Source organism: Ziziphus jujuba, chromosome 2 (assembly GCF_031755915.1).
Source record: "Ziziphus jujuba cultivar Dongzao chromosome 2, ASM3175591v1".
Classification (NCBI taxonomy): domain Eukaryota; kingdom Viridiplantae; phylum Streptophyta; class Magnoliopsida; order Rosales; family Rhamnaceae; genus Ziziphus; species Ziziphus jujuba.
In genome coordinates this window covers 32,093,496-32,118,814 of record NC_083380.1, presented here as the reverse complement: position 1 = coordinate 32,118,814, position 25,319 = coordinate 32,093,496, and the positions used below count along the sequence as shown (strand labels likewise).

Below are 25,319 nucleotides of genomic sequence, written 5' to 3'. Positions count from 1 at the left end.
AAATTCTCCTTTGATACCATAAATAAATAAAGGGAATAGAAATGATATTGAATAGATAAATGCTCTTGCATATTTACAGACTTATCTCTTACAAAAGGAATGGATCCTCATTATATCCATATACTGCTAATGGATAATGATTCTCTCATTCAAGAAATTTTTGATCAGATTATCAGGAAACACATCCCACCAATGTTGCTGTACAATTATAGAGGTTCTTTTGTTGGATAAGAGAATTTTAGATACTTTAGATATTATATAATGGAAGTTTTTCTATGTTTGACTAAAAGAGTTTATTTTTCTGGTTTTGACTTTTAAATTCTGAATGGGGAAGAAGACATGACACCTGGGGTCCTAAACTTGGAAAATTCATCTATATGGATAGTGATAGTCAACCAACTTAATTGCTACATATATTGATCAATAATAAACAAACCCTTTTATGGTAGACTTCATATATCTATATATCAATATATATGTGGATGATATGAGAAGAAAATTGAGTAGGATAGACCCCAACTGATCTCATTCCTCCTCCACCAAAATGGAGATTGGAAGACCCTCTTCTTCACCATTCATAGGCCTAGGCAGCCTCATCTTTCTTGTTTTGATGGTTTTCCATATTCAAACAAGCTACGCAAAGCATCATAATCATCATCCTTGCCCTGCATCTTCATGTGGAAATATACCCAATATAAGCTACCCTTTTCGGCTCCAAACCGATCCGCCAAACTGCGGGAAGAAAAGGTTTGAACTATCTTGTGAGAATAACAACCGCTCTACTGTCTTAAACTTGTTTTCGGGAAAATACCATGTCCGTGCAATCAATTACAATAACTACACGATCCGACTGGCTGACGTCAATATTGACAAGGCTAATTGCTCCTCGGTACCTCCTTACACTTTGTCCAATTATAACTTTACTCACAAAGATCCATATTTAACTTCACTCAGAAAGATCCATAGAAGCAATGGATCATATTGGTATACGACGTATGAGTTACTCTCAGAAGCTATAACATTCGTCAAGTGTGAACATCCAGTTGAGTCTTCTCTTTACATACCCATTGATCCATGCGTTAATAGTAGTGGTGTTGGTAGTACTACTTTATCCAAAGAGGACTACTACTCTTATGTGAAGGTTGGGGCAACAAATACATCGAAGATAGAGGATTCTTGCCGCATAGAACTGATGGTTATGATCACATCACGACTGCAGAGAAGTTGGGAAAACAGGAGCACCAACATTTCCTACAAAGACATACGCAATCAACTTGTATGCGGCTTTGAGCTTTCATGGTTGCCAAGTTTTGCTAAATATATTGCACAAGGTGACACTTGCTATGTCAATGGCTCCAATAACATGGTCTACTGTAAGGATATTTAGAAGCCTGAATTTTTTTTTTCTAATTAAATTGTGGAATTAATATAGTTTCCACTGCCTTTAAGATATATAATATAATAATGGTGTGAGCTGACAGTGATAATTTCTGTTTCTTACTGTAGGCCGTAAGTGGAATTTTACTTTTTCGACCACTTTTCAAATTGCCTGTGAGTATCCTCTCTCAAGTCTCAAGATCCTAATATACTATTACTATCCTAGAAAGAAACAATTTTCACAAACTGCTTGAAAAATACAAAAACTCTAATTTTTGATAGTTTATTTGTGAGAATTCTTATGGTCATATATATATATATATAAAGGCTAGTATTTAAAGCTGCACACACGAAGTCTTTTTACTTGATTGATTTATTCAGGATCAGTTTTTTGGACATCTAATTTACTAACCTATTTTTACTTGTTTTTTTGGGTCTGGTAGTGCTTGTCCCGGTCATGATCATATTGATAGGTAAATCCTTAATTTACACTCCAATATTTGTCTAACATGAGTAATTTAACAATTTAACTCGCTGAATGCAAATAAGTGTCGTATATCTATCTACTTTTTGTATAAATTGAATTAGAATCTTTTGTTTGTTTGTTTTTTTTTTTTTTTCCCTCCTATCCTTGCCCTATTCTTGTTCTTCAATCCTGATTTGTCAATTCAATGAATGACATAAAACCATTTTTTCAACAAAAATAATAAATAATAAATAAAAAGTCGAAAAGATAAATAAATTCAAATTAAATATGTATGGATATATATTTCAAGTGTTAAAAAGCAAGCATAGATGAAAACAAGTAGAGGATCTCAAGTATGTAAGAATATGAGAATAAGGAATTAATACAACAAGATCAGTTAGATTCATGATTTTATCATTTTATCATTATTATTCTTTGACATTGAGTCTGTCTGAGAAAGGATGATGATTTTATTACTTGAACATAATTTTGAACTAAAAACCAAATATACTAAACAACTCAAATTTGTGACTTCGATTAACTATTGCTCTATGTGATAAGAAAATTTTAATACATGCAGTTTTAAAACTGTACATTGATAATGATCAAATGACTCCTTTGGTATATATTTTCTTACAGTTTATTTTGGCTGGATTCTATTTGGAATTGCATTTCTTATCTGTGGATGGCAAAGGCGACATTTATCAACGTATAACATTATCGAAGATTTCTTACAAACTAACACCGATCTTATGCCTGTAAGGTATTCGTACTCCCATATTAGAAAGATGACTAAGGGTTTCAAGGACAAACTTGGTGAAGGAGGTTATGGTTCTGTCTATAAAGGAAAGCTTCGTAGTGGACGTTTTGTAGCAATCAAGATACTGGAGAAATCCAAGGCTAATGGGCAAGATTTCATCAATGAAGTCTCTACCATTGGAAGGATTCACCACATCAATGTTGTGCGGCTTGTTGGTTTCTATGCTGAGGGATCAAAACGTGCTCTTGTATACGATTTTATGCCTAATGGATCTCTTGACAAATATCTTTTTTCTCAAGAAGGAATTAACTCCTTAGATTGCAAGACAATGTGTGAAATCTCATGCGGAGTGGCTCGTGGTATTGAATATCTTCATCAAGGATGCAACATGCAAATCCTGCATTTTGATATTAAGCCGCATAACATTCTTTTGGATGAGAATTTTATTCCAAAAATTTCTGATTTTGGGCTTGCAAGATTATCCCCATTACACAATAGCATTGTTTCTCTTACCGCAGCAAGAGGAACCATGGGATACATAGCTCCAGAGTTGTTTTACAAGAATATTGGAGCAGTTTCCAATAAAGTAGATGTTTATAGTTTCGGAATGCTATTGATGGAAATGGCCAGTAGAAGAAAGAATTTGAATGCAAGTGTAGATCATACAAGTCAAATTTACTTTCCTTCATGGATTTATGATCAATTCAAGGAAGGAAACGAAGTTGAAATGGGTGATACAACAGAGGATGAATCAAAAGTAAGAAAGAAGATGATTATAGTTGCATTATGGTGTATACAGATGAATCCAAATGATCGACCAACAATGAGCAGGGTCAAAGAGATGCTTGAAGGAGATGTTGAAAGCCTGCAAATGCCTCCAAAGCCTTTTGTATGTCCATAAGAAAAGCCTGTAAATGACGAAGGGGTGAAATTAGATTCAAGATATTCAACAACAGCTTCATGTCTAGATGACTCCGAAGAGATTAGTCAAATTATATAATCAAGTTAAAGAGATAAAGTCTACGAATGGTAGGTTTGTTGTTTTCACATTTGCAAAGACAAATATATGCTTTTATCTCTTTACTTGTTTTAGAATCAAACTCTAATTTACGATGCCATGAGACTCTGTATTAAATTAAACTTTTCCTTTCTAAAAGCAGAGTAATTTATATGTTGAGGGATGATTCCGATTGGTCTAATGAAAATAATGCCATATTATCATGCTATATCATAGTATTATTAATTAAAAATATTATGTATGAATGTAATTAGTAATCATTATTTTTTCCCCTCAAAAGGAAAAAGAAAATCAAAATTTGTATTTTAATACAAGAATTTTGTAATTAATCTTCAAAGATTACGTAAATAAACAAATTGCATTAGTAATAAAAAGAAAAAAAAAATTTATTCATTTACTATAAATAGTTAAAACGGGCATGTTTTGAGCGCTGAGTTCTCTTCGGTAGTTTGAGTAATATTATAGGTACTATAATTTTTTATCAATATTTTAATAATTATTAATTATATAATAATTTTTTAATAACATTAAATTAAATTTCTAATAAAAAATACTATAGAATGAATATTAAAATTACAGTAAAAGATTTGTTCAGTCTAGACTTATCCGCGCTTGTTTTGCCCAATTCGAAGTCTATGGAAAAATTTAAGTGCTCCCGGAGTACTCAATTCTAAGTACTACTTCCATTCATTTTATGCCATATGGGATTTTTTTTCCACATCAGATAACATAGACACCCACAAAGAAAACTGTTTCTCTCTCCTCTTTTATAGACGGGAAATTCTCTCTCTCACAAACGCCTCTTTTTCTTCTCCTCTCGCACTGGTACTCTTTCTGTTCTTCCCTAAGTTAAAAAAAAAATTTTAAAAAATAAATAAAATAAATAAAACCAACATTAGTATGGGACAAAATTGTCTTAATCTGGAAACAAAAATCTCCTTCAACCAAAACTTCTACCTTCTACTTCTCATTCTCAAAGGTGGAACAATTAAATTAACCCAAATGGGGGAATAATTAAATCAATTCAAAACAAACAGAAAAATTATGAAGAAGTAGGGAGTTACAGCCTACCCATACATACCTATATATATATATATATATTGTTGACAAAGGGAGATGGTGAGATTTCTGATTTTTGTACGGAAGAGGAATAGTGTTTCTGAGTAGGAGTGGGCAAAATCTAATATAACCCGTTTAATCCGTCCAATCCAATCCATTTTTAGCTGTTTGGATTGGATTTTTACATAAATTGGATTGGATTGAGTTCAAAAATATCAAAAATTATTTGGATTGGATTGGATTGGTTTAGGATTGGAGATATAAACCCAATCCAATCCAAATCATATATTATATAATTAAAAATTATATATTTTTTATTCTTATATGTTAATTTTTAATTTTTTTTTAACACATCCCTTAATTTTTAATATTTTTGTAACATATCTCCAATTTCCAATTCCCAAATGAAAATATGAAACCCTAAACATGCTTGCCACCACCAGGTCCATTACCCTAAACGTGATAATTACAATTTATTATTTATATTTTATGTTTGAAAGATTTTTAATTTGTATTATATATTAATAGACTCATAAATTTCAAGCTAATTAACCAAACCAAATCAAACTGATCATAAATGGTTTGGTTTGGGTTTGAAGTTTTCAATGGTTTGGATTGGATTCTAGATTACGTAAACCAAAAAATATAGATTGGATTGTATTTTGGTCCATAATCGAACCAATTCAGTCCATACCCACCCCTACTTCTGAGAGAGAGAGGGTTGCTTAGTTTGCGAGAAAGAAAAGAGAAAGATCAAGGCAAATCGAAGAGGAATCCATTTTCCAAATTTAATAGTGCAAATATTTATCCTCAAATTTCAAGTTTCTGGATTTGGGTTTAAGTTTTTCTTGAAATTCCAATCCACAGGTTGAAGGAAGTGTTTGTGGGAGAGAGAACTTTGCATATGTGAGAAAGGAGAGAGTTTTCTTTGTGAGTGATGTGTTCTCTTACGTGGAAAAAAGATTCCAATTGGCATAAAATGAATGGAAGGAGTACTGAGCACTTAGTACTCTGGAAGTATTTGAAAATTTTCCCTCTTTATGACAAGAAGCGCGGGTTCCGAAAATACGAAACTACAGCTTTCAAAGCCCAAAAATCCAACTCTCGCACCTTTTTCTCTTAAATTAATAGATCTTTTCCGCTAAAGCTACCAAGCCCTTCTCTTCGTTCCCTCAAAACTCTCTCTAAAGCAGAGCAACGAAACATGGCGTTGAACGCTCTTGGAGGTTTGGGTTTAGCCAAGCCCATAACCACCATGATTACGATGATGATGCAGAAGAAACCTATGGTTCTATACCACTATCCATCCCAGACGGAGCTTTTGCAGCTTTAACAGCTCACCTCTTCTTCTCTCCTGCTTGTCTTCGGTGATGTTCTTCCCCAACACCGTCTACAACCTCATCGCTTCCAATTAGCTCCCTCTCGCCAAAATCAGCGATATTTACCTTCTACACTTCGTGGATCCTCTGGGTTTGTTCAGGAAATCTCTTCCAAGGTCAGCAGAGTGGTGGTTTCGGATCACCACAAGACCGCAGTGGAGGGTCTTTGCAGTTAGAGTTCTTGTTCAGTTGGTGAGTATATGGAGAGGGTTATTGATATGCGGAGGAGTGAAGCTACTATTGCTTTAGATTATTTCGAGGAAAAAGCTGGTAGTCGTCTAAAAGATTTGAATGGCGGTTCGATGTGGGTTTGGACTTTGAATCCATCTTTGTTCAAGCAGGTAATTTGTTTTTATGGGTTTATTGGGTTTTTATTTTATTTCATTTTATTTTTTAAAGCTGTAAAGCTAAAAAATTCTCTCTTTATTTGGGTGTATAAGGCTTTTGCATTTGTTTTTTTTGAATTTGGAGGATGTAATTAGTCAGGGATTGACCAGCTTATCCTAAAAGCAGGAAATGATTCTCTCGGTCAATCATATGAGATTGCTCTTGTGGCTGGAGCATTTGTAGATTGCTTGGTATAGTCAATGTATCCTTCTCTCTCTCTCTCTCCAAACAAGGGCCATTGTAGCATTTTTATATATGTTATTGTACTTATTTGCTCCAGCGTGTAGAGGTGTTGTGTTAGGTAGAAGTGAATTGATGACTGAATTCTGAGTGTACAGTCATGTCAAGTTTATACATTTGTTTATGTTAGACTTGTCGTTCTATGCGTAGACTGTCAAAGCCCATTCTGTATCGGAGTTGAGGAATGAACTTGGACATCAATTAGCCAACAAAAGCCATAATCTAAAGTTGAGGTATGCAGCTATCTACCTACAAATATGATTGTCAATGTATTTGTAGCATATTTTTCTTTCTTTTTTTAACATTCATTTATTAGACTGTTATGTTTTTTTATGTTATTAGTTGACTGCAATTTATCCATAGAAAATAAGTAGGCTTGGAGTGTACGTTAGTTTCAATCTAGTCTAAAGTTGTTATTTTGCTAGCTGCACTAATAGTTGCTGACTTGTTGTGAGCCTGAAGCAACTTAAGGAGTTAAATGACATAGATGAGTACAAAAGCTTCAAACCTTTCATCGGAGAGATTTCTTTTCTTGAAGAATTTTTGTTCTTTCCTCCTTTGAATGCATTGAATATTTTCTCACGACATTTAAGTATTTACATGCCAGTTTTCTCAGAGTTATAATTCCTATGGAAAAGCAATGTTGAGGACTAAAACTGCTAAGTGCGGCGTTAATTGCTTAGAGCTATTCTTTCTAGAGTTATAATGTGGTAGACTGTTCTTTTCTTCATTAATGTATATTCATGCAACAAAGAAATCATACCTTGGTTCTTTATGATAAATTGGATAAGCCCCCTTGTCAGAGTAAATAACAGTCAGTCACTTGGACATTGGAGATCACTTCAACTCTACAATGATGTGGTTCAAATAATACACCTAATCTTTTCCTTGGTCAAGGATTTAATGCCAATACTTCCTAAGTTTTGTGTGCCTACTTTCTTACGATTATCTTTGAAGTTTCACAACTAAAAATGCCTCTAGTAACTGAAAACGCCTCTAGTGTCACAACTAAAGGACTATAGGGGGTTGCGGAATAATATAAGAATAGCTGCCAACCAAAGAAGTGAATTGAATAGCTCTTATGAAAGCTCCAATTTTTAACTATTACATTGTCAGAACATCCCATGTAGAAGAATTCTAGCATCGTCTCACCGTTAAAGGATACAGAAGAAGTCTAGCATAGTCTCACCATTAAAGGATACAGAACACGCTTCCATCTTACAAAACAGAGTTTAAAAGAGCAGTGGCTGACCTGGTGAAGAGGCAAATGGTGATCATTGAGGATTTATTCATGGGTCAGCCATGAGGCCGATGGCCACTTTTGCTTGTTGATGCCTAGTGGCACTTGTTTGGTATTGAGTTATAGTTAATCTACTAGAACAAATTGCTGGAGAAGCCTTGCAGTTTGATTGGTCATTTCCTGTTCTAAGTGTCTTTTTCTTTCTTTTTTTGGCTGATACTTTAGTGTCTTGTTTTGTGTCTATTTAATTAGCTTAATATGCAGAGTTAGGTCCACTTTCTAATAGCTTATAAGTTTTTTCAAACTAATGGTAAGGCTACCTTAGTCTAAACCCAGAATGGCCACTAACAACATTGTTAGACCAGAGTTGATAGGGAGGGGGATGAAAAAAATGATAATGCAAAGGCTAACTAATCATGGGATGGCTATGCTTTAATAACAATGATGATGAGTTTTAAATAATATGTGTGAAAATTTAATGGGAATTTGACAGAGGAGCACTATGATATGTAATTTCCTTTGTTAATTTATTTCTCTTTATATGGTTTCGAGAATCAACCAACCAACAAATTGGTGGCCCAGGTGACTCATAGCTCCCCTCTTGCGGATACTAATACTCTTCAAATTCGATATCCTTTTGTAGTGACCCTATGATAATGGCTTCATAGTCTTCGTTGACCACCTTTGTCGCAATGACTGGAGTATATTTAATATAGAGTTTTGAATATTTTTATGAAATTTTTTTAAGTGATTACTTTTGCAAAGTTAATGAAATTCTATTAAATTTTATAGAGTTGCAGAATTATGAAAGATTGTCAAACTTTCATATACTTTCATTTTGAAAGATTTCTATAGGTATGGATAGGTTTTCATTGACATTGATAAACATTCATTAACTACTAAATATAAAATATACTTTGTATTAACAAAATTATACATATACCTCGTGTGAATAAAAATATTTTATTTTGTTTTATAAATTTTTTTCAATATTTAAAAATAAAGGGGGCATTTAACTTTATTTTTTTATTTATTGTTTCAAAGAAACAAATGAAATTATATTAAAGAAAAGTATCATAAACATTTTAAAAAATAAAAATAAAATAATAAGAAAATAAATCAAATAAACAAGAAGAATAAGTTACTAGGGCAGGGTACTAGGGCCCTTACTAAATTAAACTTTGCTAACTCATGTGCTGCAACATTATTGACGAAAAAGTAAATAAAACTTTTCAAAAAGAACCAGTAAAGGCGAATATAACAATATAAGAGGTTCTTCCACAGTAAAATTTTTATCATCCTCTGTGATTCCTCTTACCACCAATAATGAAATGCTTCAGGAGACATTTTACTTAAAAAGTGAAGTTAACATCAATTAATTTTAAGTGTATATCCATTTTTTTTTTTTTTTTTAGTTACAACAAGAATTGTTTGTTTGAGGGTATACAATGAAGAAGAGAGAAAATTTCTTGGCATTTTACTTTTTGTTGGGCTTTGGTTTTCTGCGGTTGGAGTAGAGACAGAAAGAGGAAGAACGGGAATGCCACAAAAATGGTGTGCAAAGTAAATTAAGTTGGAGAGATTCCAAAAATATTTAAAAGTCATTGTTAGTGAATAAGTTATAAATTGTGAGGTTTGATATTTATATTTTACACTCAATTACAATACACTAGTAATACAAAAACTTTACAAACAAAAAAGGAAAAAAATAAATAAATAAAAGGAAGACAAAAAATAAAATAAAAGAGACCGAATATCATATATGAATCTTTCTCATGTTCTCGGTCTATTTATAGCACTAGAAAAACACAATAACGTAAATTATTATTTTTTTCTTTTTTGAAAATCACAAGAAAGTAATGACAGAGACCCAACTGGAATACACCCATCGATGCTCCTTTTCACTCATAATAATTAGTCTCTGCCAATGAAAGAGGTCTTTTTCTAAAAAATTTATATATATAGAATTTTCTACTTTCCAATTTTCTACTGTCTTAAACATGTATTCAGGAAAATACCATGTCCATGCCATCAATTACAATAACTACACAATTCGACTGGTGGATTTCAATATTGACAAGGCTGATTGCTCTTCGGTGCCTCCTTACTCCTTGTTCAATTATAACTTCAGTCACAGAGATCCATATTCAATTTGGATGGCTACAGACAGTAGATTATATTCACTCTCAGAAGCTATAACATTCGTCAAGTGTGAACATCCAGTTGAGTCTTCTCTTTACATCCCACTGATCCATGCATTAATAGTAGTGGTGTTGCTAGTACTACTTTATCCAAAGAGGGATACTACTCTTATGTGAAGGTTGGTGAAACATATACATTGGAGTTAGAGGATTCTTGCCGTATAGAGCTGATGGTTATGATCACATCACGACTGCAGAGAATTTGGGAAAACAGCAGCACCAACATTTCCTACAAAGACATACACAATCAACTTGTATACGGCTTTGAGCTTTCATGGTTGTCAAGTTTTGCTAAAAAAGATAAATGGCTTTGCTATGCCACGCGCTACAACGACTCGTTCTATTGTAAGGATATTTAGAAGCCTGAATTTTTTTTTTTTTTTTTTTTAAATTGTGGAATTATATAGTTTCCTCTACCTTTAAGATATACAATATAATATAGTTTCCACTGTAGCCGATGTATGGCCTCGGACCGGTTTTGGAATTGACGGTGAGGATCCTCTCTCAAGTCTCAACATCCTAATACGCTATTACAATCCCAGAAAGAAACAGTTTCCACAAATTTCTTGATAAATATGAAAAATCTGATTTTTGATAGTTTATTTGTGAGAATTTCTATGATCATATATATCGGCTAATATTTAAAGCTGCACACACAAAGTCTTTTTACTTGATTGATTTATTCAGGATCATTTTGGACATTTATTAACCTCTTTTACTTGGTTCTTTTTAGGCCCTCTAGTGATCGGCCGACACATACTCCTATTGATCGGTAAATCCTTAATTTACAATTCCCATTTTTGTCTAACCTGAGTAATTTAACAATTTAACTCTCTATATGCAAATCAGTGTTGTACATCTATCTACTTTATGTATAAATTGAATTAGAATCCTTTGTTTGTTTTTTCCTATCATTATCCTATACTTGTCTTTCAATTCTGATTTGTCAATTCAATGAATGATATAAACCATTTTATTAACAAAAATTAAAAAAATGGGAAAGATAAAAAAAGTTCAAATTAAATATGTATGGATATATATTTCAAGTGTTAAAAAACAAGCATAGATAAAAAACAAGTAGAGGATCTTAAATATATAATAATATGAGAATAAGGAATTAATATAACAAGATCAATTAGATTCATGATTTTATCATTTCATCATTATTATTCTTTAACATTGAGGCTGCATGAGAAGGGACGATGATTCTATTACTTGAACATAATTCTGAGATTGGAATGCATATATACTAAACAATTCAAATTTGTGACAGCAATTAACTATTGGTATGTGTTAAGAAGATTTTTATACATGCAGTTTTAAAACTATACATTGATAATTATCAAATAATTCCTTGGTATATATTTTCCTACAGTGCTTTTGTGGAGCAAAGTCAAACTTGTAGTTGGGACTCCATTTGTAATTGCGTTTCTTATATGCAAATGACGAAGGCGGCATCTATCAATGTATAATATTATTGAAGAATTGTTACAAGCTAACAACGATCTACTGAAATTAGAAAGATGACCAACGGTTTCAAGGGCAAACTAGGTGAAGGAGGTTATGGTTCTGTCTATAAAGGAAAGCTTCATAGTGGATGTTTCATAGCATTCAAGATGTTAGAGAAATCCAAGACTAATGGGCAAATTCATCAATGAAGTTTCTACCGTTGGAGGATTCACCATTTCAATGTCATGCAGCGTGTTGGTTTTTGTACTAAGGGATCAAAACGTGCTCTTGTATACGATTTTATGCCTAATGGATCTCTTGACAAATATCTTTTTTCTCAAGAAGGAATTAACTCCTTAGAGTGCAAGACAATGTGTGAAATCTCATGTGGAGTGGCTTGTGGTATGAATATCTTCATCAAGGATGCAACATTCAAATCTTGCATTTTAATATTAAGCCACATAACATTCTTTTGGATCAGAATTTTATTCCAAAGGTTTCTGATTTTGGGCTTGTAAGACTATCTCCATTAGGCAATAGCATTGTCTCTCTTACCATAGCAAGAGGAACAATGGGATACATAGCTCCAGAGTTGTTTTACAAGAATATTGGAGCAGTTTCTAACAAAGCAGATGTTTATAGTTTCGGAATGCTATTGACGGAAATGGCTAGTAGAAGAAAGAATTTGAATGCCGGTGCAGATCATACAAGTCAAATTTACTTTCCTTCATGGATTTATGATCAATTCAAGGAACGAAACGACATTGAAATGGGTGATGCAACAGAGGATGAATCAAAAATAAGAAAGAAGATGATTATAGTTGCATTGTGGTGTATACAGATGAATCCAAATGATCGACTAACAATGAGCAGAGTCAAAGAGATGCTTGAAGGAGATGTGGAAAGCCTGCAGTCCCTCCAAAGCCTTATGTATGTCCACAAGAAAAGCCTATAAATGATGAAAGGGTGAAATCAGATTCAAGATAGTCAACAACAACTTCATGTCATGACGACTCCAAAGAGATTAGTCAAATTATAGAATCAAGTTAAAGAGATAACATCTAAGAATTGAGCAATCGAATTATGCCTTGTTGAATAACAGTATTTCACTCGAATGCATATTGTTGAGAGAAAGGTTGTCTTAATCTCAATCTCTATGTTTTGGACACAGGACCAGAGCGAAGGCATTGGGTTAAACACCACTGCTGTGGCTGGTCATTTCAATTCGATGGTCGATGCAAAATCTAGACTGGAGATCCCGGTGAAGGAGATCTATTCAATTGGGAATTACTATTCATCCAATGTACCATTAAACTCATAACTTTTCTTGCGGAGAATATTTCAATTTAGTGAAAAACTTTATGTATGTGATTCGAATGATGGTTTTAGTCGTCTTTAATTTGATTCAAATGGTGTTCTTTTCTTCTCAGGCCAGGAAGCCTTGTACAATCAAAAAACAAAGAGAAAAATGGACAGAGGAAGAGCATCAAAAGTTCCTTGAAGACTTGAACTTGTATGATTGTGGTTGGCATTAAATATGAGGTATGCTTAGTGTATTTTAATCTATTTAGAAAATTTCCTCTTTCCTAGTCCAGTCAAATTTCTTCTTTCCTAGTCCAGTCATAAGAAGTTACTTTATTTTCATGCAGAGCATGTAGGAACCAAAACTGCAGTTCAGATTCAAAGTCATGCTCAAAAGTTCTTTTCTAAGGTCAAATGCTTTGTTTCAGAGCCTAATTCCTTTTCTGCTTGCACGTTTATTAGAACATTTGAAGTTGATATATTGATATTTACATGGAATAAAAACTTAATTTTGGTAGCTGTGTTGTTGTCTACATAGCATGTCTTCCATACTCATGTGGTTTATCTTCATGGTTTTAGGTAGTTCGAGGTTTCAACTGGAAGCAGTGAAGACTTCATGAAACCAATTGAGATTCCTCTGCCAAGGCCAAAGAGGAAGCCTATGCATCCTTATCCTCGGAAATCAGTTAATTTTCTTAAAGGAATGTCAGTATCAAATCAAACTGAAAGGTTTTCATCTCCTGAGGAAGGCATAAAATCTCCCACTTCAGTTTTATCTACTCTTGGTTCAGAAGCTTTGGAATCTCCAGCTCCATATCAGCATAATAAAAGCTCTCCTTCATCAACTTTATGTACTACTAATATGCACTCTGGCAGTTTATCTCCTTTTGAAAAGGAGAATGATTACGTTGCATCAAACTCTTCTACAGAAGAAGGGAAAGGATCTTTGCCTATATTGGAGAATGTATTATGTGCGGTATACTGATAATATCCACTCAAGACTGTTTATGTATAAAATGAAAAGAAATGTCTTTGTTGCTAAGCTTTTGACTGGCTCCTTTGTTTATCTGGACATACAGAAATTCGAACCAGGTTCCAAGGATACTGTATGTGCTAAAGAAGAAGCTGCTGAGATGTCAGCTTCCACAAGTATCAAGCTTTTGGGAAGGACTGGTTCACTATGGGACCTTCAGCAAGAATCTTCTCCTGGTGCGGAGGATTGTAAGGTATCAACATCTAAGACTGAACAAGCCGACACTGACATTGAGAATGAGAAGGTTGTTCAAACATTACCCTTGGATAAATTAGACACATCTGTCTCTTAGTGGAGTTGTTGGTAATTGGAATCCATTGGTATGTGGTGCTCCGATTATTCAAATGGAGAATTAGAAAGAGAGCCCCAACTCTGTAGAAGGTGATCCTCCTATGCTGTGGTGGACTCTGTACCAAGTGCCATTTTATTGTCTCCTTGGATATAACCAAACTGCGGTTGAGACAGCCAGTTCTTGTATGTACGAAGAAAGAAAGACAAGGAAAACTCTTGCTCTGATTCGAATGAGGGATCATTTGGAGTGGAAAATGTAGGAGAGAAGAATATAGAGACTCTTGATTCTTCATGTTTGGAACCCCGTGTTGAGGAAAGAGTTAGCCTCTATAGTTCTAGGAAGGGGTTTGTGCCATACAAGTGATGTTTAGCAGAGAGGCATGGATTCTTCAATGAGAGTTTCGGAAGAGAGGGAGAGACAACGGACTCAGGTTTGCTCATAGTTCTCACTGCTAAATTTTCTCTTGAACTTGCATCTAGTTATTTGCTTCTTTGCCTCTAATTGTAGAATGTTAGAAGGACTTCTAGATGTAAAAGGATGCAAGTAGCACAAACTCATCTTCGTTTTTGATTTGTTAGTATTTTTGCCCCTAGCTCATCATCATCATAGGCAGAAGATGGCTGAGAAGTTGAGAGCTAATTGGAGTTGTGCATTAATAGTACTCTATCCTTATAGTTTGAATGGTTCAAAATTGACTAGAAGCCCAGAGGAAGAAAGGTACAAGCGTATATGGGGCTTTGAAATCTTACATGGTCATTCAAGTTAAGCATAAAACTGTAATTGTCTATTTTCCATGTAGTCTTGTATGTTTAAAAGAGTATTTTTGGGGCTTTGTTGCAAATAGTTGTAACTTTATTGTAGACTAATTTTTTTTGGTTAAATTAAACTCTTTTGAAGTAATAATGTATTCTGTTATTTACATATGCACTTAGACTAAAAAGAAAAAAAAAAGAAAAAAAAAAGAAAGGTGGATAAAAAGGCAGAGATTATTCATTGATATGCAAAATGAAATTGTCTGGGTATAGAAAATGAAAAAAAAAATGTAGAAAAGAAAGAGGGAAGAAGTCTGTTACGTAAGAAAAAAGAATTCTTCTGAATCATTTCTGTCACATGGGACAATTTACTCATGAAAAACTTTATCATGGAATCTATGCCATGTATCACCCTTTTTTGTTTTTTTGTTTTTTGTGAGAATGCAAGACATCACTTAGCAAAAGAAATCTATTCCATGTAAAGTTATTTACCATAGCTACAAACTCAGTTAATAATGTTACAACAATTTTACAACACGGATGGAGGGAAAAAAAAAACTTTGTAAAAAAATTAAATAAAGTGATTGGTAGTTTTTGTTGTGATCCTTTGATCATGAAAAACACAAACCAAAACAAAAACAAAGAGAGACAAAAAAGCATAAAAATTGATAAGAAAAAGAGTATTATTCACTATGAAATTTATATACCAAAAACTTCTCTATAACTCTCTCTAGGCGTCTCAAAAACTCGTATTGTCTCTAATGTGTATTCTGATACAAGAATGAAAAGTTAAGCATCTATTTATAATACTCTAGGGTTAGGGTTGAAACCCTAATGGATAGGGCTTTTGGAAAAAGGCTAAACCCTCACAATTCTCCCCCTCCAGCCGCATTTCAAAAACTTGATGGTCACCCACCATCTAAACCATCCATGTCTCTACATAACTTCAATTTCTTTAGTGTGACAACCTTTGTAAACAATTTATCCAAATATCTACTGGATTTTCCTTTGTGTGAATCTTCACCAATTTGAACAATTTATGTTTAGTCACATCACATATCCAATGATAGCGGATATCAATATGCTTTCTCCGGAAATGATACATTGGGTTCTTGCTCAAATCCATAGCACTATGGCTATCACAATGTATCTTATAATCATTTTGCTTGATGCCCATTTCATGGAGTAAACGCTTTAACCATATCATCTCCTTACCCGGTTCCACTGTAGCAATGTACTCTGCTTTTGTTGTGGATAAAACTACACACTTTTGCAATCTTGACTACCATGATACAGCTCCTCCAGCAAAAGTGTAAATATAACTTGAAGTAGATTTCCTATTATCATGGTCTTTGGTTATATCCATATCTGTATAGCCTTGTAGAACTGGATCATCTCCCCTGTAACATAAGCATACTTTAGATGTACTCTTAAGATACCTGAGAATCCACTTGACTGCTTCCCAGTATTCTTTTCTAGGATTTGAAAAAATCTGCTCACGGTACCAACTGCATGAGCAATGTCTAATTTGGTACACACCATTGCATACATCAGACTTCCCACCGCTGAAGAATAAGGCTCTGAAGCCATCTCCTCTATCTCTACTTTGGGTGAAGGGCACGATCTCTTACTCAACTTGAAATGGTTTGCTAATGGAATGCTGACTGGTTTAACCTTATCCATGCTGAATCTCTTTATCACTCTTTCAACATATTTCTCCTAAGAGAGCCATAACTTGTGATTCTTCCTATCTTGGGCTATTTGCATTCCTAAAATCTGTTGAGCTGGTCCCAAGTCCTTCATATTAAATGACTTGGAAAGTTCCTTCTTCAGCTAACTAATTTTCATTGTATATTGTCCAACGATCAACATATCATCGACATATAGAAAAAGTACAATGAATTTTCCATCTGAAAATCTCTGAATATAAACACACTGGTCCACATCAGTCTTCTTGTATCCTTGACTCACCATAAAAGAGTCAAACTTCTTGTACCATTCTCTAGGTGCTTGTTTGAGGCAATACAAGCTCTTCTTCAGCTTGCAAATGAGGTTCTCTTTTTTTGAAACCTTAAAATCTTCTGGCTGCTCCATATAAATCTCCTCATGTAAATCACCATGAAAGAATGCTATTTTCACATCCATCTGCTGAAGCTCTAGACAGGCTACTAAACCAAGAATAACTCGTATCGAAGTCATTTTCACCACTGGTGAGCAAATCTCATCAAAATTAATTCCTTTCTTCTGAAAGAAACCTTTGACGACCAATCGGTCTTTGTGCTTCACCACACGTTCGTTGCCATCTTTCTTGAGCTTGAATACCTATTTTGTTCTTCAATGCCTTCTTTCTCTTTGGAAGCTCAACCAATTCATAGGTATGGTTCTTCTGCAAATATTCCATCTCATCTTGCATTGCATGCAGCCATTTTTCTCTATCTTGATGAGAATTAGCTTCCTGAAAACTTTTTGACTGCCCCTCTTCAGTAAGCATAATATATTGAGATCCTGGATATCTCTTTGACGAAATACGGCCTCATTCAAATCTTCAGAGAGGTGTACCATCATTTAACTGCTGTGACGGTCCTGCAGCTTCTGGTGTTTGAGCATCTCCCTACTTAATATCCTTTTCTCTCTCCTGTTCTGCTTCTGGTAAATCTCTATGCACCTCATCCTCATCCGTGGTGGGTTATGCTAATGCTGGATCATTAACAAAATCATAGGTACTAGTACGAGAAGACTTCATTGGCTTCTCAATGAAGTATATAGTCTAGTTTCATGGAATACTACATCCCTGCTTCTAATAACCTTCTTTGCTTTTGGATCCTATAATCTATATCTGAATTCTTTGTCTCCATATCCGATAAAGATGCATGGAGTAGTCCTTGCATCAAGCTTCTATCTAAGCTCCTTGGATAAGTGTGCAAAAGCTAAACATCCAAATACTCTTAAATGAGATTATGAGGGATTATTACCAGACCACACTTTCTCTGAAATTTCAAAATTTAATGGTACTGATGGCGATTTGTTAATCAAATAGCAAGTGACATGAACAACTTCTCCCCAGAATGACTTTGTCAGCTTAGCCATACTGATCATACTTCTAACCTTCTCTATAATCATTCAGTTCATTCTCACGGCTACACCATTATGTTGTGGGGTGCGAGGGATCGTCTTCTCATGCTGAATGCCTTGTCCTCTATAGTACGCATTAAACTCTCAGGAAGTATACTCACCTCCATTCTCTGAGCGAAGACACTTCAGCTTCTTTCCTATATCACGCTCTGTCATGGCATGGAGCTCTTTGAAGTGATCTAAAACTTGATCCTTCATCTTCAGAAAATAAACCCATACCTTCCGATAAGCATCATCTATAAAGGTCAGGAAATATTTTTTGTCACCTAGTGATTCCTCCTCCAAAGGACCACAAACGTTAGAGTGCACCAGACTAAGCAACTCTAAAATTCTCATTAAAGAGGACTTAAATGATACTCTGTGTTGCTTACCATACAAACAATGGTTACAAGGATCTAGCATAGCATCCTTGAAAATAATGATAAACTTTTTCTTCGTCAAGGTAGACAATCCTTTCTTATTCATGTGACTGAGTCTCTGGTGCCATAGATTTTGAGATACCTCTCCTTCTGTAATGTTGAGGCTATCTGCACAAATCTTCACATGAGTCTTATTAAGTGTTCCACAAATATGTACTTGAGCGATAACCATAGTACTTTCTGTCATTTTCCATGTGCTTTTGTAAAAGTGTTTGTCGTAACCTTCATTGTCAAAGGCTATTCCTGAAAGTAGACAGAGCCGAAGGTCCGAAACATGTAGGACATCCTTCAAAGTAATTATATGTCCAATGTTGGTCTTTATCTCAATATCACCAGTTTCAGCAATCTTGGTGAAGCTGTTATTTTCCATCTTCACTATGCCAAAGTCTCCTGCTTTATATGTTTTGAAAAACTCTACGTGTGGAGTAAAAGTCTCCTACTTTATATGTTTTGAAAAACTCTACGCGTGGAGTAACATGGTAGGATACTGTAGTATCAACTACCCACTCGAATTCTTGGCTTGCAATGTGAAGGTATGATTCTTCATGTGTGGAACAATATGCCACTGCTCCTTTGACAGTGACTAAAGTTTCACCATTCTTCTTCGGCCGATTACCTTTCTGCCCCTGCTCTCACAACATCTTCATAAAATACTTTTTCAAGTGACCTTCTCGGCCACAATAACGACACTTGTATGTTGGCCTCCTTCCATCTGTGGATCTGCCTCTGCTTTGGCTTCTGCCTTTCCCCCTATCATGACTACCTTCTTGTTGTCTCCTCTGTTTCTTTGTGACTAGGGCATGTGATTGATCATTGCCTATGTCCTTTCTTCTGGCCTCCTCATTAAATAGGGCATCTGTCACTATAGCCATGGTAAGTTTTCCCTTAAGGGCCGAATTGCTAAGAAAGACTACTAGTGTCTCCCAGATATCTGGAAGAGAGCTAAGAAGTAAAAATGCATGTTCCTCATCCCCTAGTTGTAACTCCATCGCAGGCAATTGATTTACCAAATTCTGAAACATACTGGTGTGCTCGGCTACAGAAGTTCCATTCTTCAACCTCAAATTCACCAAACGTCTCATCAAGACCACTCGTTTTCCTACTCATCTTCTTCCATTCTACTTCTTTGGTGGGATCGGGATTCCTTCCTTCGGCATCCAAGGGGTCAAACAAGTCCTTGCAATTTAGAAGATCTTCCATCCGAGGTCTCCAAAGTGCATAATTGGTGGCAGTAAGCTTGATCATAGCTCCTGAATATGATTCATCCATTGAGATCTCGTCCTACAAAAAATTGAAGTTGAATTTGGCAAAACAGAGTCCACCAATGCATCTGGAACGGTAAAAAACATTAGGTTTGACTCCTCTTGGATCAAAATCTGAATATCCAAAAGTTGCTGTCAAAGTAAAATCTCCAAAAGTTCTAGGTCAAACTGGAAATATCAAAACTTCTGGGAAAACCCGCAAATACCAAAAATATAAAGGTATTTATGTAATTTTAGAAAATTTTGGACTGTTGCTGATGTGGCGGACAGGATGACATGTCACCACGTGGCAGGTAAGGTGGCCGATGATGTGGCGATATGACATGATGCATCTCAACTCAGGACTCGACAAGCGGCTCGGCTTGGCTTGAAGACTCAGCTTGGCTCGGCTTGCTGGCACGGCTTGAGGCTCGGCTCGGCCTTGAGGAGCTAGTGTATGGCGCACGGGTGCATGAAGACGCATGAAACCTGCAAAAAAGAATATAACCAAGGCATGTGGGCCCGTGCGGTGTTAGATGGAGGTCCGGTTAGACTCATTCTCTTCGTCTCAACGAGATCTATCTCCTGGTATGCTCAAATTTTTTATATGAGCTTTTGGACGGTGAACCCTATTTCAGATCTTGGCTCTAATACCACTTAGTATGATCCTTTGATCACGAAAAACATAAAACCAACACAAAAACAAAAAGAGACAAAAAAGCATGTAAATTGAGAAGAAAAATAGTATTATTTACTATGAAATTTATACACAAAAAACTTCTCTAAAACTCTCTCTTAGGGTCTCAAAAACCCGTGTTGTCTCTAATGTATATTAAGATATAAGAATGAAAAGTTAAGCATCTATTTATGATGCTCTAGGGTTAGGGTTGAAACCCTAATGGGCCAGGCTTTTAGAAAAGGCTGGACCCCTATAGTTTTTTGTGATCTCTCTTGTTGGTTTTGTTGACTCTTGTAATAAGAAATAAGTAAAGTGTGCCCAAACAAAGAAAATGGGTAACTAATTACAAAAATAAAAAGGGAAAATGGGAAAATGGGTAACTTTTTGTGACAGGTCACCCAACTTTTGTAATAGTTTCAATATTTCTTCATGTCAGTTTTACATAATAGGGGGTTCACATAAGCAATAGCCAAATCCAAGTTTCTTTCACACACACACACACACACATATATATATATATGATAACTTGAATGCAGTAAGTAAAATATATAAGCTTTAAGACATTATATATATTTTGGTGTTTCTAATTTTGATTAGAGACATTTCTTTTTTCATTTTCTTTTTTTCTCTTTAATAATAATTTTGACTTTCCAATTATGAATATGAATGAGCTAGAACGAAGATATTAAGTCCCTACTTTGCAAAAGTGATTCATATTGATAATGACATGTCAACAGAACTTTGTCTACAACGTACATCAATAATTAACATTTCCCTGACAGGCTTGGTATATGTATGTGGATGATATGAAGAAGAAGAAGAAGAAGAAGAAAGATGATAGAGCAGTACTTGTATTTGTGATAAGATCATGGTGATTGGAAGACCCTTTTCTTCACCATTCATAGGTAGCATCTTCTTCCTCATTTTGGTGGTGTTATGAAACTAGCAATGCAAAGAATAATCATGATCATGATCATCATTGTCCACCATCTTCATGTGGAACAATCACCAATATAAGCTACCCTTTTCGTCTTTGAACAGATCCACTAAACTGTGGGGATCTAAGGTACAATCTTTCTTGTGAAAACAACAATCATTCTACTATCTTATACATGTATTCAGGAAAACACTACATCGAGGCAATCAATTACAATAACTACACAATCCAAGTGGTGGATGTCAATGTTGTTGGCAATGATAATGGTAATTGCCTCTCCATCCCTCGCTACTCTTTGTTCGATTATAACTTCAGTGGCAGCAATCCATATATTTGTTGGATGAATAGTCAAAATGGAAATTATTGGTATAGAAAATTAGTTTCCGAGGTTGTGACTTTCTTGAAGTGTGAAATTCTGGTGGAGTCTCCTCTTTATAAAGCCATTACTACTCCTCCATGCACTAACAGGAGTAGTAGAGTTGCTACTACTTTATCAAAAAATGAATATGCTTATGTGAAGGTTGGTAAAACATATCCATCCGAGTTACATGATTCTTGCCGTATAGAGCACATGGCTATGATCACATCTTAGAAGCAGAGAATTTGGGAAAACAGCAACAACATTTCCTACAAAGACCTACACAATCAATTTGTATACGGCTGAGCATTCTTGGTTGCCAAGTTTTGCTCTCAAAGGCTAATTGGGTGAGCATTGCTACATCCATGAATCCAACAACAAGGTCCAGTGTGGTAAGGGTATATAAGTAGAAGAAAGAATTATTATTATTATTATTATTATTTTTATGGAATATGATTATGGTGTGAGCTAACAATATTTCTATGTTTCTAATGTGTAGGTATCAGTATCATTCTTTATATTGAAAATTGTGAGGATCTTCTCTCATTATCCTAATATACTATATTACCATCCTCCAATCAGTTTTCAGATAGTACTGCTTAATGCTGTTTACTAAATATGAAAAACTGATTTTTTCATTTTTTATTTTGGGGGGATGAAAATATGAAAATTGATTCTTGATAGTTTATTTGTGAGAATTCTTTGATATTCTATCAGATAGCATGCACAAAAAAATAAAATGATTTGTCATCAGGACTTTTTGGGCATCTAATTTATTTAACTTCTTTTTGTTGCAATATATAGGGTCTTCTTTATTCTTGCAGTTCTTCTTAGCATCGAAGTACTCCCTCTTATACATTGGTAAATCCTTAACTTACATTTCCCAGCTTTTTGTCTAATCTAAGCAATTCAAGAATTCAATTCTGTACATGCAAATACATATAGTACGTGTGTTTATATAGGGGGATTTGAATACAAGATTAATGCTACAATCGCAATTAGATTGATTATTTATATACTTTAACAACACTTTAGTGGAACTGAAAAGCGTATATATACTAATTAAATGAAGTAGGTCACACATTTGAAATTTATGTGACACATTAATTAACTATTACTCTATCTGTAAGATAAGTTTTATGTATTCTTGTCAACTCAAAGTTGAAGTCTGGGAAAAATTTTCCACCCACTTCTGTAAATTTTCCTGCAGCTTTTCTACTAGGATGGAAATTTATAGTTGGCATTCCAATTGTAATTGCATTTTTTTATCTACAAATGGCAAAGGCAGCATTTATCAATGTATAATATGATTGAAGAATTCTTACAAACTAACAATAACCTCATTCCTATAAGGTACTCATATTCTGATATAAGAAATGATGTGATTCCGCCCGAGCCCGCTCCACCGATAACCCGCTGGGGTGCTGACTCGACACGGATGAAGACTAGGCCAATCACAAGAGCTCAAATTAAGAGATTTAAGGGCAACCTGGGAGTATTTATACATAGGGTAATCAATCTCATCAAAGCTTTTCCATACTTGAAGATACAAAGCCTATTCTAAGCATTCAAGTGGTGGAAGCAAATACGGACCCGGGTGACAGTTTTGGTACATTTTTGGAGTCCGGGAAGCATGACATGGTTCCAATGATTTATGGGTTCAATACATATGCCTAAGAGGTCATGGAATCAAGTTAAATCAGCCTCAAATGCAATCAAAAGGGGCTTGTACGGACAGCTTCAACAATTTGGCCGAATTTGCTGTATTGCTTGCTGGCTTTACTGTATTTTACTGTATTAGCCTTTTCTTATTTTTCCAAGCATGGGCAACGTGTGGGACTTCACATTCAGCTTATTTGGCATCCTAAAAAGCATCTAGAAGCTGATTTGAAGCTCAAAGAGGTCAAAGATTGATCAAATTCAACTTGATAAAAAAACAAGCATTTTTAGTTTCCTAATTTGTTTTTACTTTTTGTTTTAGGAAACTACCATTACTTTTAGGTTTTTATTTATTTATTTTCTGGATAAATAACTTTAGGAAGGTTTTTATTTTATTATTTCCATTGTAAATTAATTAGTTCCTAATTCAAAATAAAGGAATTAATTAATCAAATTTAGTTTAGGAAACTTAGTTTAGGACATATTAGAATTCGGTCAAGTTTCCTAATTCCTATAGGAGTCCGGTTTTGAATTAATTTTTTAGGGTTTTTTTCTTTGTAAACTTAGCCTATTTAAAGGCTTATTTTTCAATATGAATACAACTTTTATTTGATTGAGAAAATACTTGTGAGATTAATTATCTCTTTGTTCTTTGAGAACACCTAAAACACCATTAGAGAATTGGTTATTTTAGCTTGACTTATCAATAGGTTTTCCATTCCCTATTGTGGCGTCTACATTATACCAAGGTTTCTAACCATAGGTTGGTTAGGGGTTGAGGTCAATTCCATTAGAACTTGAACTTAATTAAGATCCGGGCTAATATAATACGGGTTTAGGAGCAGGTCGTCCTAGGTTCGTATCAAGAAAGATGTCTAGGGGTTTCAAGAACAAATTAGGGGAAGGAGGTTATGGTTCTATCTATAAAGGAAAGCTTCATAGTGGACGTCTAGTAGCAATCAAGATGTTAGAAAAATCTAAAGCCAATGGGCAAGATTTCATCAATGAGGTTTCTACCATCGGAAGGATTCACCATGTCAATGTGGTGCAACTGGTTGGTTATTGTGTTAAGGGATCAAAGCGTGCTCTTTTGTATGATTTTATGTCCAATGGATCTCTCGATAAATATCTTTTTTCTTCAGAAGGAATTAATCACGTAGATTGCAAGACAATGTGTGAAATTTCATGGAGTGGCTTGTGGTATTAAATATCTTCATCATGGATGCAATATGCAAATCTTGCATTTTGATATCAAACCTCATAACATTCTTTTGGATGAGAATTTTATTCCAAAGGTTTCTGATTTTGGACTTGCAAGGTTATGCCCATTAGACAATAGCATTGTGTCTCTAACTGCAGCAAGAGGAACCATGGGATACATAGCTCCAAAGCTATTTTACAAAAACATTGGAGGAGTTTCTAACAAAGCCGATGTTTGTAGTTTTGGAATGTTATTGATGGAAATGGCCAGTAGAAGAAAGAATTTGAATGCAGTTGCAGAGCATACAAGTCAAATTTATTTTCCTTCATGGATTTATGATCAATTCAATAAAGGTAATGACTTAGAAATGGGAGATGCAACAGATGATGATTCAAAAATAAGGAAGAAGATGATTCTAGTAGCATTATGGTGTATACAAATGAAACCAAGTAGTGGACCATCAATGAACAGAGTCAAAGATATGCTTGAGGGAGAAGTTGAAAGTTTACAAATGCCTCTAAAGCCTGAAATCAAATTCAAGATGCTCAACAACATCTTCAAATGATGATTCTGAAGAGATTATTCAGATTCTAGATGCAAATTAGGAGATATAATATCACATTCATTAGTGTGTTTTTTTTTTTTTTTGGGTTATTTTGTAATTTTTATTTTTTTGTTTTTCTCTTTTTGCTGTAAAGGGTAAGCTGTTAGCTTTACTTTTAATTTACCAGATACAAA

General features: G+C 34.6%; 2 protein-coding genes and 2 pseudogenes across 12 annotated transcripts; all 4 read left to right on the top strand.

Moving 5' to 3' along the window:
- Nucleotides 1–474: 474 nt before the first annotated feature.
- On the top strand, nucleotides 475–3,829 carry LOC107404025 (rust resistance kinase Lr10-like). The gene is made up of 4 exons (XM_060814133.1): nucleotides 475–1,373; nucleotides 1,507–1,551; nucleotides 1,821–1,850; nucleotides 2,483–3,829. The coding sequence occupies exons 1-4, from the start codon at nucleotides 545–547 to the stop codon at nucleotides 3,502–3,504; spliced, it is 1,926 nt and encodes a 641-aa protein (XP_060670116.1). The 5' UTR covers nucleotides 475–544; the 3' UTR covers nucleotides 3,505–3,829.
- A 1,889-nt stretch (nucleotides 3,830–5,718) lies between these two features.
- Nucleotides 5,719–13,121, top strand: LOC112491776 (uncharacterized). 11 transcript variants are annotated; one of them, XR_009635629.1, is made up of 5 exons: nucleotides 5,719–6,648; nucleotides 6,837–6,919; nucleotides 9,937–10,899; nucleotides 11,503–12,879; nucleotides 13,007–13,121. XR_009635629.1 is itself a non-coding variant. In XM_060814354.1 (4 exons), the coding sequence occupies exons 1-4, from the start codon at nucleotides 6,260–6,262 to the stop codon at nucleotides 7,825–7,827; spliced, it is 345 nt and encodes a 114-aa protein (XP_060670337.1). In that variant the 5' UTR covers nucleotides 5,731–6,259; the 3' UTR covers nucleotides 7,828–9,927. The 11 variants fall into 11 exon arrangements, 1 of the variants encoding a protein (XP_060670337.1); XR_009635636.1 differs by having other exon boundaries at nucleotides 5,723–6,400; nucleotides 6,573–6,637; nucleotides 11,503–13,115; XR_009635635.1 differs by having other exon boundaries at nucleotides 5,723–6,400; nucleotides 6,542–6,648; nucleotides 11,503–13,115.
- On the top strand, nucleotides 13,121–14,566 carry LOC132799296 (protein REVEILLE 1-like; annotated as a pseudogene).
- A 9,685-nt stretch (nucleotides 14,567–24,251) lies between these two features.
- On the top strand, nucleotides 24,252–25,146 carry LOC132800800 (rust resistance kinase Lr10-like; annotated as a pseudogene).
- The last annotated feature ends 173 nt before the right edge of the window (nucleotides 25,147–25,319 follow it).